General features: G+C 41.4%; 1 protein-coding gene across 2 annotated transcripts; it reads left to right on the top strand.

The window, feature by feature from the left end:
* The first annotated feature begins 845 nt into the window (after positions 1–845).
* Positions 846–8,423, top strand: LOC143523591 (cholesterol 24-hydroxylase-like). Of its 2 annotated transcripts, XM_077018147.1 has the most exons (15): positions 848–1,088; positions 1,256–1,333; positions 1,511–1,592; positions 1,679–1,752; positions 2,171–2,257; positions 2,344–2,482; positions 2,809–2,922; positions 3,023–3,179; positions 3,339–3,410; positions 4,076–4,148; positions 4,267–4,351; positions 4,454–4,564; positions 5,076–5,164; positions 5,263–5,329; positions 5,447–5,708. In XM_077018147.1, exons 1-15 carry the CDS (start codon positions 940–942, stop codon positions 5,597–5,599), a joined length of 1,530 nt encoding a protein of 509 aa, XP_076874262.1. In that variant the 5' UTR covers positions 848–939; the 3' UTR covers positions 5,600–5,708. The 2 variants fall into 2 exon arrangements, with proteins under 2 accessions (XP_076874263.1, XP_076874262.1); XM_077018148.1 differs by lacking the exons at positions 5,076–5,164; positions 5,263–5,329; positions 5,447–5,708 and adding an exon at positions 7,077–8,423 and having other exon boundaries at positions 846–1,088.
* The last annotated feature ends 4,159 nt before the right edge of the window (positions 8,424–12,582 follow it).

The raw sequence follows: 12,582 nt of genomic DNA, 5'->3' as shown, positions 1-12,582 counted from the left end.
TGATGAGCTCTTTGGTTTTCTCAGTGTTGAGCAGAAGTGTCACACCACTCAACCAGATGATCCACCTCCTCCCTGTAGGCGTTGTTTTTGATGAGGCCAATCACTGTGGTGTCATCTGCAAACGTGATGATGGTATTAGAAGCATCAACAGGTTTGCAGTCATGGGTGAAGTGGGAGTAGAGGAAGGGACTCGCCACACAGTGTTTATAAGGATGGTAGATGAGCAGTGTTTATCCAACCTGACATGTTGGGGTTGGTTGGTCAGGAAGTAACCAGTTGCACATGAGGGAACTGATGCCTAGGTCTGTACGTTTTGGGATTAGTTTGAGGGGACGACTGTGTTGAATGCTGAACTGAAGTCTATGAACAGCATCCTGACAGGTGTTTATGTTGTCTAGATGTGAGAAGACAGGGGTGTTTATATTGTCCAGATGTGAGAGTACAGGGGTGTTTATATTGTCCAGATGTGAGAGGACAGGGGGCAGTGCTATGGAGACTGCGTCCTCAGTGCTCCTATTCTGGTGGTAAGCAAATTGGTGGGGGTCCAGTGATGTGGGGAGGCGGGCTTTGAGGTGTGCTAGGACCAGCTGCTCAAAGCACTTTGTGATGATGGGGGTGAGGGCTACCGGGCGGGAGTCGTTGAGTCTTGATGGGTTGGAGTTTTTGAGTATTGGGACGATGGCGTTGGCTTTGAAGCAGCATGGATATATATATATATATATATATATATATATATATATATATATATATATATATATATATATATATATATATATATATATACACTTTTGTAACTTTAAGATACACGATTTGTAAAACAGTGCCCCCTGCTGTTAGTAACCTATCTGGCCTATGCGGAAGTCCAGACACTTTCGACATCAAATATATAACGCAAGTAGGTCGGTGTAGAATTATTCTGGAGCGTCATTCACATCGATCATGGCGATCTATCAGGCAGTTGCGGAATGGTCGACTGATCTAACTTTTTACGCGATTTGCACAGTTTTTATTGCATTTATTGCATATTGTCTTTATGTGAGACATATTCATGCGAAATATGACCACATACCTGGACCGCCAAGGGACAAGTAAGAATTCTTTTTCATCTGTTACTTAGGCTATAGATCACGACGGGATCTTAAAATGTCTATGTTGTTAATTAGCTCATACGCTTTGTCCATTTGTCAGGATCAGTATAATGCAGTATCAGCCTTTTACGTGCAATGTTAACAGGCTATTAAATCACATTTTTCAGTTTTCTCCTTGGCCATATACCAACATTGCGGAAAGCAACAACGTCGGATTTTGTTATACATGACAGATTCCTCGAATGGTAAACTCATTGTTTACGAAGGCACTTTCACTTCATAATACACACACACACACACACACACACACACACAGAGGGAGAAAAAGAGTGTTTGGACCTAAAAGTTGCAGTTTTATTCATTTCTGTTAATTTATCTGTAAAAGCACCTTGTAATTTGTACTTATTTTTCTTATTTTACAGGACAGAAAAATATGGCCCAGTGTACAGACTTTATGGCTTTCATTATGTGACAATAGTGGTTACCTGCCCTGAAACTACAAAGGTGAACATTACTACACATTTTACCCTGACTTAACAAACATCACAGTGTAAACCCAACATCACACATTCTCTGTTTTGTCTCTTTAGGAGATTTTAATGTCTCCCAAGTATACCAAAGACCCCCTTGTCTACAAACGCATATTCAACTTGTTTGGATTAAGGTGGGATGCTTCATATAATATGGATTGGCTTAAATGTGTATTTATTAATGCAGACTGTCTATCTATTGAATTTATTGTATTCAACTTGTTTGGATTAAGGTGGGATGCTTCATATAATATGGATTGGCTTAAATGTGTATTTATTAATGCAGACTGTCTATCTATTGAATTTATTGTATGTAAACATTGCTCATCTGTTGCTTTGATGTTAATACATATGTAGGCTTTTTAGTCTTTCCATAACCAAATCCAAATGTGATAAGTTTCTTATGCCATTAATGTTTGATTGCTAGTTCAAATTATATAACACATTTTCTCCAAACTCGGTTTACGTGAGCTGGGTGAGTGCGGTGTGAATAGCAGCTGGGTCAGAGTATCAGTCCTGGAGAAAGCTAAATTCAGAACAGTCTTGTTGCAGGTTCTTAGGAAATGGACTAGTGACCGCAATGGACCATGACGTGTGGTATAAGCAGCGCAGGATCATGGACCCTGCCTTCAGCAGCTCGTGGGTCCTGCTTTTCACTCCTCTGTTTATCATGGCCTGAGTGTGCAAGGCAGATGCACCATAGCTGATCTTGTCAAACTTTACAGTTATCTTCGAGGTTTAATGGACACCTTCAATGAGAGGGCTGAGTGTCTAATGCAGCATCTGGAGGAGATAGCTGAAGAGGGTACAATTGCCAAGATGCACCGGCTGGTCAACTGCGTCACGTTGGATGTTATTTGCAAGGTTTTGAAGTTATTTGCACTCTCTCCCAACACCCAATATTGCCAATTATTTAAGTTATTCCTGGCAAAGCAGTAACATAGAAGGAAATGTATTGTTTTTTTCTTTCTGTATATGTTTTTGGATATGATTTTGATTTTATGATGATCGATAAATACTCCAGCACAGGGGGATCAGATCTATTATTTTGTTTGTTTTTTTTAAGTCAGCAGGTTACCCAAATTACGAAGTTACCAAATTACCCCCAGTGACATATATCAACATACAAGGAGTTGTTCTCTACTGTTCCTTAATAACTAAATAATTTTTTATCTGCTTTTAATTCACAGGTGGCCTTTGGGGTTGATTTAGACTTACTGAAAAATCCCGACTCCCCGTTCCCAAACGCCATAGAGCTCTGTTTGCAGGGCATGTTGCACTACTTTAGAGATCCTTTCTTCAGAGTGAGAACAACCTTTATTTTTCAAAACCTGACACAAGATCCTGTCATTCCAAAATTTATTAAGATGATGATAAAGTAATACATTTCATCTTTGTCTGCAGCTTTCCCCCTGGAACAAAAAGAAAGTGCAGGAGATACAAGATGCTGTCAAACTACTGCGCACAACTGGAGCCAAGTGGATTAACCAAAGGAGAAAAGCTGTGGAAAATGGCGAGGATGTCCCAAAAGACATTCTAACCCAGATACTAAAAACAGCTGGTAAACAAATCCCAGTGAATCAAGCCTTTTGCATAGTATTTGTAGTCAATAATAATTTTTTTTCAATCTTGGAGAGCTCTCCAAATTTGATATAAATATAATTAATTCAGGACTTTGCTGGCAACACCTTGCAGCACTGATTTATGTATTACCCTGCAGAGGAGCTTAAAGTTGATGGTGAGGAAGACCATGAACTGATGCTTGACAATTTTGTAACTTTCTTTATTGCCGGTAAGTTATTTTCTAACTCAATTCATTAGTTAATGTTGAATCATGTTATGTAGCCTAGTAATACTCCAGTACCACTACAGTGGTGTCAAAGGTGAGGTCCTACTACACCACTTCTTACTAACTTTACTTTAACTGTTCCACTGATCATATTCATAGTTTACTGTCTTTTATTTTGTAAATGTGTATCTAATATTTATTGTATTATGTTTACTGTAATGTTTTAAATACAGGTAAATTGACATGGTATAGCAACTGCTGTGACGCTTTAGTTATTGAGCAGTATTGAGGCAGACGAAACACTGGTCATGGATTTGCCCGTAATAAATCTCGCTCTTATCAGAGTCCTTTAAACAGTCCAAGAGTTCGTATCGGGTAGGCACTCAGACACAGAACAATAACAAATGCGAAACAGGTTGCCACACAAGCTTCCCATAACAAATGATAAGGGGAGGAGGCGTAGTGTGATAAGGGGAGGAGGCGTAGTGTGATAAGGGGAGGAGGCGTAGTGTGAGCCACCAAGGGGGAAATGTGTCTCTGTGTTGACAGACAAAGACATGACAGACAGGTGGGGTCAGGGCTAAGTGTGATTACTTACTATTTGACATAGTATGATATTGTTTTTGTCTGCTTATGCTAATTAAACCATTTGGGATTATGTTGTTTAGGTCAAGAAACAACAGCCAATCAACTCTCCTTTGCCGTTATGGAGTTAGGCAGGCATCCAGAGATACTGAAAAGGTAAAATAAGAATGGTTATCCAAAGCAATCCAAACTAGATTATTAAATAATAACATCATATATAGGTTTACAGCTGTTGGAAGGCTAGCTATATAGCATCCTTGCTCTAAATCCTTAGGGCTAAGGAGGAGGTGGACGAGGTTCTCGGTACAAGACATGATATACAGTATGAGGATCTTGGTAAACTCACCTACTTGACTCAGGTTAGTCAATGAGTAGTTTTCTAATCTGCGTTTGAGAGACCATATTCTGGCGACAAAATTATTTGTGGGAATCAGAACATGTTCTTTGTGTCTGTGGCTTAGGTTCTGAAGGAAACCCTCCGTGTTTACCCAACTGCACCTGGAACATCTCGTTGGCTTCATGAGGATATGGTCATCAGTGGATTTAAAATCCCAGCAGGATGTTCTGTTCTTGTGAGTGTGTTTTGGTGACAGATATTAGTATTAGTAATATTTAGCATATATTAGATTTTTTGTTTGGAACTATCTTGTTTTTATTGATTGCCTTTTTATGTTTTAAAATTTTGTAATTTATCAGTAAGTGATCTAAAACTTTCACTGTGGTGCAATACATGGTGATGTTGCAGTGCTGGTGTTGCGATGCTGAGGTGATTACCCTGCTCTAACCTATAGTCACCAATAGTTTCAGTTCCTCACTTACACACATTAGTTGAAACATATTTGTGACATGGCGGCAGTTCCGACAAGCACAGAAACGTACGAGTCTCCTGCAGAAGTGCTGCTGGAGTTCTTACATGAGCCAACACTGGTCCTATTGATGACTAGAGAAGAGGCGGAGCATGACCTTGCATGGCAACAGATGAGCTATAGTCTCACACTCTACAACTGCAAAGTATTTCTAATGAGTGTTTCTTCTGGGCAATTAGTGTGTAGGTAAGAGGTCCTATTTACTCTCCCTCTTTAGTTCAGTTCTTACATCACATCAAGGATGGAAAAATTCTTTAAAGATCCTTTGACGTTTGATCCAGAAAGATTTAATCCAAATGCCAGCAAGTATGTTTTCCTATTATTATTCTTATTATTGTCCAAATAATGATTTGCCTTAGGCCTATTGAATATGATAATATGAACTTGTATTCTCATTGCAAAAGGCCGTATTTCTGCTACTATCCATTTGCTCTCGGGCCACGCTCATGTCTTGGGCAGACTTTCTCACAAGTGAGATCTCACATCATATGCATTCATATTCTTTTCATATTATTATATAATAAAAGCAATCAGGCCAAGATGTGCATTGACAAATCAACACCAACACACTAATCTCTTTCTACTTAGATGGAGGCTAAAGTCGTGCTCGCCAAGTTTCTTCAGAGATTTGACTTCAGTCTTGTGCCTGGGCAGTCCTTTGACATAAAAGACACAGGAACCCTTCGCCCTCGAAGTGGAGTGTTATGCACTATCAAACACTGTCTTAAAAGTACATCTTAAATTGTGTGCTTTCAGGAACTAACCTGTGCACTGTATTTACTCTTTAGATTTTTGGCATTATATTCCAAAAAAAAAAAAGATTAGTATTCCTGTGCTGTAAATAAACCAAGTGACTTGGTCTCAGAAGGCCCAGTGTCTCAGTGTCCACCCTCTAATCGCTCCATGACGCCACCAGCTGGTTCAGGTCCGGTATGACAGTATACTTTATAACTTTTAAAGAACAATTAGGTGCTATGCATGTATTGCAGCATTGCTATGCTGATGATATTCAGTTGTACATATCAGTCAAAATATAAATATACAGTATAGCAGAGGTCACTAATAGGCGGACCGCGATCCGGATCTGGACCCGAACGCAGTCCTGTCCGGACCCAATCTCATTCCTGATTAACTCTGCAAATTTCTATTTCCGTGGTCCGCAACCAACGGACCTCGGTCCGGATACGGACCCAATCCGGTCCCATACGGACCCAGAATAAATTGTTAAAAAAAAATTTTATTTTGACTGGAGAATTAATTTTAAACCGGAGCATTTATTTCAGGGCTATTGAAAAAACACTCCGTCACGAGTGTTACGTTACGAGATCTCTGTAACTCCAAATCCGAACTGTACATGAAATTGGGACGTAGCCTACTGGAACTAGATCGGCAAACTGAGTCTAAAAAGACCAAACATTCCAACCAGGGAAAGGGCAAATTATTCTTGAAGGCCAGTATTCAACATTCCAGCCCTTAAAAACAAAGGACCACAGGACCATGTGCCTCTAAATGTGAACACTGTGCCATGTGGTTGATAAAGACACAACTTATGATCTTTCATGTATTCAGTATTAATTGATCTTATTAGAATACCGGTTATTGTATAAACACACCACATTGATGCATATTCATGTATTACTTTGTGTATCAGTAGTTAGATATACCTGTTCTTGTAGTCTTGAACTCTATAGTGAATGCAGTCATGCATATATACACTGCTCAAAAAAAATAAAGGGAACACTCAAATAACACATCCTAGATCTGAATGAATGAAATATTCTCATTGAATACTTTGTTCTGTACAAAGTTGAATGTGCCGACAACAAAATCACACAAAAATCATCAATGGAAATCAAATGTATTAACCAATGGAGGCCTGGATTTGGAGCCACACACAAAATTAAAGTGGAAAAACACACTACAGGCTGATCCAACTTTGATGTAATGTCCTTAAAACTAGTCAAAATGAGGCTCAGTATTGTGTGTGGCCTCCACGTGCCTGTATGACCTCCCTACAAAGCCTGGGCATGCTCCTGATGAGGTGGCGGATGGTCTCCTGAGGGATCTCCTCCCAGACCTGGACTAAAGCATCCGCCAACTCCTGGACAGTCTGTGGTGCAATGTGACGTTGGTGGATGGAGCGAGACATGATGTCAATTGTATTCAGGTCTGGGGAACGGGCGGGCCAGTTTATAGCTTCAATGCCTTCATCTTGCAGGAACTGCTGACACACAGGAACCCAGGGCCAACCGCACCAGCATATGGTCTCACAAGGGGTCTGAGGATCTCATCTCGGTACCTAATGGCAGTCAGGCTACCTCTGGTGAGCACATGGAGGGCTCTGCGGCCCTCCAAAGAAATGCCACCCCACACCATTACTGACCCACTGCCAAACCGGTCATGCTGAAGGATGTCGCAGGCAGCAGATTGCTCTCCACAGCGTCTCCAGACTCTGTCACATCTGTCACGTGCTCAGTGTGAACCTGCTTTCATCTGTGAAGAGCACAGTGCGCCAGTGACAAATTTGCCAATCCTGGTGTTCTCTGGCAAATGCCAAGCGTCCTGCACGGTGTTGGGCTGTGAGCACAATCCCCATCTGTGGACATCGGGCCCTCATACCATCCTCATGGAGTCGGTTTCTAACCGTTTGTGCAGACACATGCACATTTGTGGCCTGCTGGAGGTCATTTTGCAGGGCTCTGGCAGTGCTCATCCTGTTCCTTCTTGCACAAAGGCGGAGGTAGCGGTCCTGCTGCTGGGCTGTTGCCCTCCTACGGCCTCCTCCACGTCTCCTGGTGTACTGGCCTGTCTCCTGGTAGCGCCTCCAGCCTCTGGACACTACGCTGACAGACACAGCAAACCTTCTTGCAACAGCTCGCATTGATGTGCCATCCTGGATGAGCTGCACTACCTGAGCCACTGAGGGTTGTAGAGTCCGTCTCATGCTACCACGAGTGTAAAAAGACCACCAACATTCAAAAGTGACCAAAACATCAGCCAGAAAGCATAGGTACTGAGAAGTAGTCTGTGGTCCCCACCTGCAGAACCACTCCTTATAGGGGGGGTCTTGCTAATTGCCTTTCATTTCTACCTGTTGTCTATTCCATTTGCACAACAGCAGGTGAAATTGATTCACAATCAGTGTTGCTTCCTAACTGAACAGGTTGGTTTCACAGACGTGTGGTTGACTTGGAGTTATATTGTGTTGTTTAAGTGTTCCCTTTATTTTTTTGAGCAGTGTATATTACTGTGTGTTCTGCTGTTTAAACATACATGCTCATTAATTCTGTGTGTTAGTCATAGAGACTTGTGTACTCACATATTCCTGTGCTGCATTATTTTAGATATATAAATACACTTGTATTCCAATGTAATATTAATTTAGATTTATATATAACCAAATATCAACATGTAATGTGCTATATTAGGCATATGCATATCTATGTATTAGTTTGTATGTTACTCATTGAATGTAATCATTCTCATGTGTGCTTATGTGACCTCACATTCATGCCTGTCTGTGCATTATGTGTCATTTATTGTCCAAAAGTGGAAATTAAGAATGGCTCAATGTGTAGACTAATAGAACCAAATTGATACTTATTTAGGCAGAGTATGTAAGCCAGTTTATTTAGGAATAGGGAATTCCCTTTGTCTTCAAATTGTGATAATCTGTCTTCTTTGGTTAAGTCATTAACTAGACCTGGAGAGACGGACCCCCCCTCGCTCTCTCTCTTCCCTGTCCGGGCATAGGTAATGAATATTCAATAATACAGGCCCAATGGTCAATGACGTGAAAGTGCCTTACGATGACGCCCAAAAGTTGCTTTAAGAGCACTCGCTCGAAGACAGACAAGGAGCTTGGCAGCCTGGTAGACTTGGAAAGGACTTGGAGAATTTCGCCAGACTCGCCGAGACCCAGAGACTCGAACTCGTTGGAAACACGCCAAATCATCGCGACCAACAGAGTCCTGGACTCACGCCGAACACCGCAGAGTCCACCGGAGCAAAGCCAAAAGACAGCAACAAGCTCTTACTGAGTCCAACAGAAGATTCTTCTATATTTTATTTTCTTTCTTTTACGTTTATTTCGTCTAGTCTTTCAAGTCGAGCGCATTTTCTTTCTCAGTAAAGTTATCTGCACAAGTTGGCTGTGCCCTCCAGCGGTGTGACGTCACCCCTAAGTCTCCACGATTCGAGCCGTCTCACGTGACCTGCTCCATCAGACTTAGTCACCTCAAGAAACGAACCGTGAACGCGCACCGGTTGGTCCTCGTAACCACGCCTCTTCTTCGAAATAAGACTCTCAGTTCATATGCTGATTTGGGGTTGCCAACTTCTATTTCTCCCAGAGTCCGAAATAGTAAATACTGTTACCATTAACCTGCTCAAACCTTCTCTTTCGCCTTTTCTATTCTCTCTCTATTCTCTCATGTCCGTCCCTGGGTCCTAGGTTAGTTAGGAAAGCCTTAGGGTAGTCATATAATCCATTTAAATCTAATGATCACCGACAGTGGCGTGCACAGACATTTTGGGGGGCAAGTATATAGTATAGTATAGTAATATAGTAAATCAATATAGGCCTACAATTAAGACAGTTAAAGGACCAAAAAGTACGAGAAGGAGTTATAGGCTACTGAGTGTTGTCATTACATGAATGCAGATGGGCATTTTTCACAGGTAATGGGGAACTTCCCGTTTCTTCTTTCACAAATGAATGTGTTAATTTATGTTGCCTAACAAAACCTATACATCAGAAAACGTTCAGCTTAACACATAGATTTGCAAACGCTACCTTAATTATTTGTATGTGGTCGTCCTCACGTTATCTATCATTGATTTGGGCTAGAGCGACTAGTTTATCAGGTGACCAGTCAGCTAAAAATGCTTAGTAGTTTGGTGCTGTATGAGACATTTTACTGCACAACAAAATGATTTCACGTTGGGCTTAGAGTGCAAACGGTACGATTTGACTTGATGTGTATGTGACCTGGCTGGTGGGGACAGGAGTAGAAGTCTATCTGTGACCGTGCGTGCTGTGCTGAAGACGCTTCCTTCCACTCGCTGAACTGAACTGCTGCTGCAGCGCATCTGGTGTTAAAGGAAGAGAGAGGTCGGGAGGTCGGGTGTGTGCGAGGTGGTGGCGCATTTCAGGGCATTGTTTTTAGTCGCTCAGATTTTCAAAAGATCATTTCAAACCGACCTCAGTAAAATGAAAACCGAAGTTTCAAAAGGGCACTTTTGTTGATAAAGGGCAGAGTTGGTGGTGCTTTAGCACCACCTGATGTTTATGTATGCACGCCACTGATCACCGACAGTTGTTTATCATTCGCTGTTGTTGTTTAATTTTCTATTCTTTGTTGTCTTTGATTAGTAGATTCACATATAGGTTTATTTCATTTTGAGCCAAATCATTCCATATGCTATTCTTCATATCAATTGTAATATTAACCATTTAATAAATTTGGACATTTATTCATTAATCTGGTCATGGTGGTAAATACATATTTTGGTCGATGGTATTAGGTCACTGCGCGGAACCAGAACTTAATCCTTTAGTAATGAGACTGATTAAACCATATTCCACCTATTTTATTATCACAATACTGGTTCCTGAGCAATCAGGATGGTGCCCCGTTCATAATCCATAAACTAACATATGTATCCGCTACAGCTGCTTAATCTTGCAATAGCGTCTGGCCGTAAATCTCTCCTCTCAGGCCACCTCCTCTCTGAGACCGATCTCATCCCTGAGACCAGGAAATGACGACTCACTTTTACATGATTGCATAAGAAATTAAGCATGGCAGATCACAAGATCACTCCTCTGCGTTCGCCCCCTACTACAGAAATAGTTCACTATAATGTGTCAGCTAATGGTAAATAGTACACTATTTCTGTGATAGGGAGCAATTTTGAATGCAGAGATGGGTTATATTATATGATATATACACTGCTCAAAAAATAAAGGGAACACTTAAACAACACAATATAACTCCAAGTCAACCACACTTCTGTGAAACCAACCTGTTCAGTTAGGAAGCAACACGGATTGTGAATCAATTTCACCTGCTGTTGTGCAAATGGAATAGACAACAGATAGAAATGAGAGGAAATTAGCAAGACCCCCCTATAAAGGAATGGTTCTGCAGATGAGGACCACAGACCACTTCTCAGTACCTATGCTTTCTGGCTGATGTTTTGGTCACTTTTGAATGTTGGTGGTCCTTTCACACCACCAACTTTGTGCAGAGAGGACAAGCAAAATGCTCCCAAAAATTATCCTGTTCAATTATAAAGATTATGCTGTTGTGAATAAAAGAAGAACTGAGACATGCAAGACATGTGGAGTCAGGATAAGAGATGGAGATGCAACCACTTCAAACTTTATTCGACATTTGAGGCTGCACAAACAAAAGTAAGTCTCTGCTATGTATATTTAACATAATGCTATAACGGTTAGCTAGGAAGCTGGGATGTGATAACTCAGGGTTTGAAAGTAAACTTTTACAAGGGTCCACATGAGCAACTTGACTTGTGTGAGCGGTCCGCACCAACGATAATTCTAAAGTGGGGACTGGGGGGAACGGATGGAAAAACGAACGAATTAACGAAAGTCACTGAGGAGGGGAGGGGGGGGTGGGCTGTAGGTGATGACAATTGCGACGACATCTCACTCAAGCGAACTGAAACACTCAAACGCCTAACGTTAGTTAGTCTGACTAACTTAATATACTACTAATCGACTGCATCAATTGTGTTAAATATTGAAATTACATCTGGTGACTTGACTAGGACTTGAAGTTTAAGACTTGACTCGAGACTTGATTGTATTGACTTGGGACTTGACTCGAGACTTGATTGTGAAGACTTGAGACTTACTTGTTACTTGCAACTTAGTGACTTGTTCACATGTCTGGAAAATACACATCAATAGTATCACGGTACAGCCCCTGACCCCTCTCTCCAGGTGGGCATGTGTGTGTATGTTCATCTATGTTTGGTCATTGCTGTGTGTGTGTTGTAGTTTGTGTTTGTCTGTGTTATCCGTTATTCGTGAATGCCACTGTGTTGCCATACTGCTAAATGAGTTACTTTTAGTGTTACCACCTAAACAACACTAGTTACTTTACTTCAGGGCCGGAGTGGGACACTTTTTCAGCCCGGGAGTTTTATGACCAAATCCGGCCCAAAATTATTTTTCCCTCCCAATCGGCCCAAACTAGAGATTAACATGAACCGGCCCATGGGGAATCCTCCCGAATCTCCCGATTAGCCACTCCGGCTCTGCTTTACTTATAAATTTTGAAAATCTTAAGAATTTCGGATATATCTACTCATCACTCTGATACCAGCAACGTCCACGAGCCATCGGAAGACCGTTTCTGCCTTCAAAAACATCAACGTACAACTTAACCAAAGCTAAATATTTCATCATGTCTGAGTTCCTTGTTGCTTGTGCTGAGTGTATAGTTTTACAAGATAGAAGGGCTATAGAAGGGTTTCTTCCTTCAGTAGTGGTAATATTGTATGTGAAAAGTGTAGATTAATCATTAGCCTGACGAAGAAGATTTCTTGTTTAGAGGAGCACATCCGGGCTCTAGACAGTCCTAGAGAGTAAGCAGCATCTAGTGTAGCAGGCCTGGTTGCCACAGCCGTAGCAAGCGAGCCCCCAGCATTAGAGCCCTCGTAGCGGGGCAAATGGGTGACGTTTTGGTGCCATA

Source organism: Brachyhypopomus gauderio, chromosome 9 (assembly GCF_052324685.1).
Source record: "Brachyhypopomus gauderio isolate BG-103 chromosome 9, BGAUD_0.2, whole genome shotgun sequence".
In the NCBI taxonomy this organism is placed as follows: Eukaryota; Metazoa; Chordata; class Actinopteri; order Gymnotiformes; family Hypopomidae; genus Brachyhypopomus; species Brachyhypopomus gauderio.
Note: the sequence above shows the minus strand (reverse complement) of the source record. Positions and strands in the feature narration are given on the sequence as shown.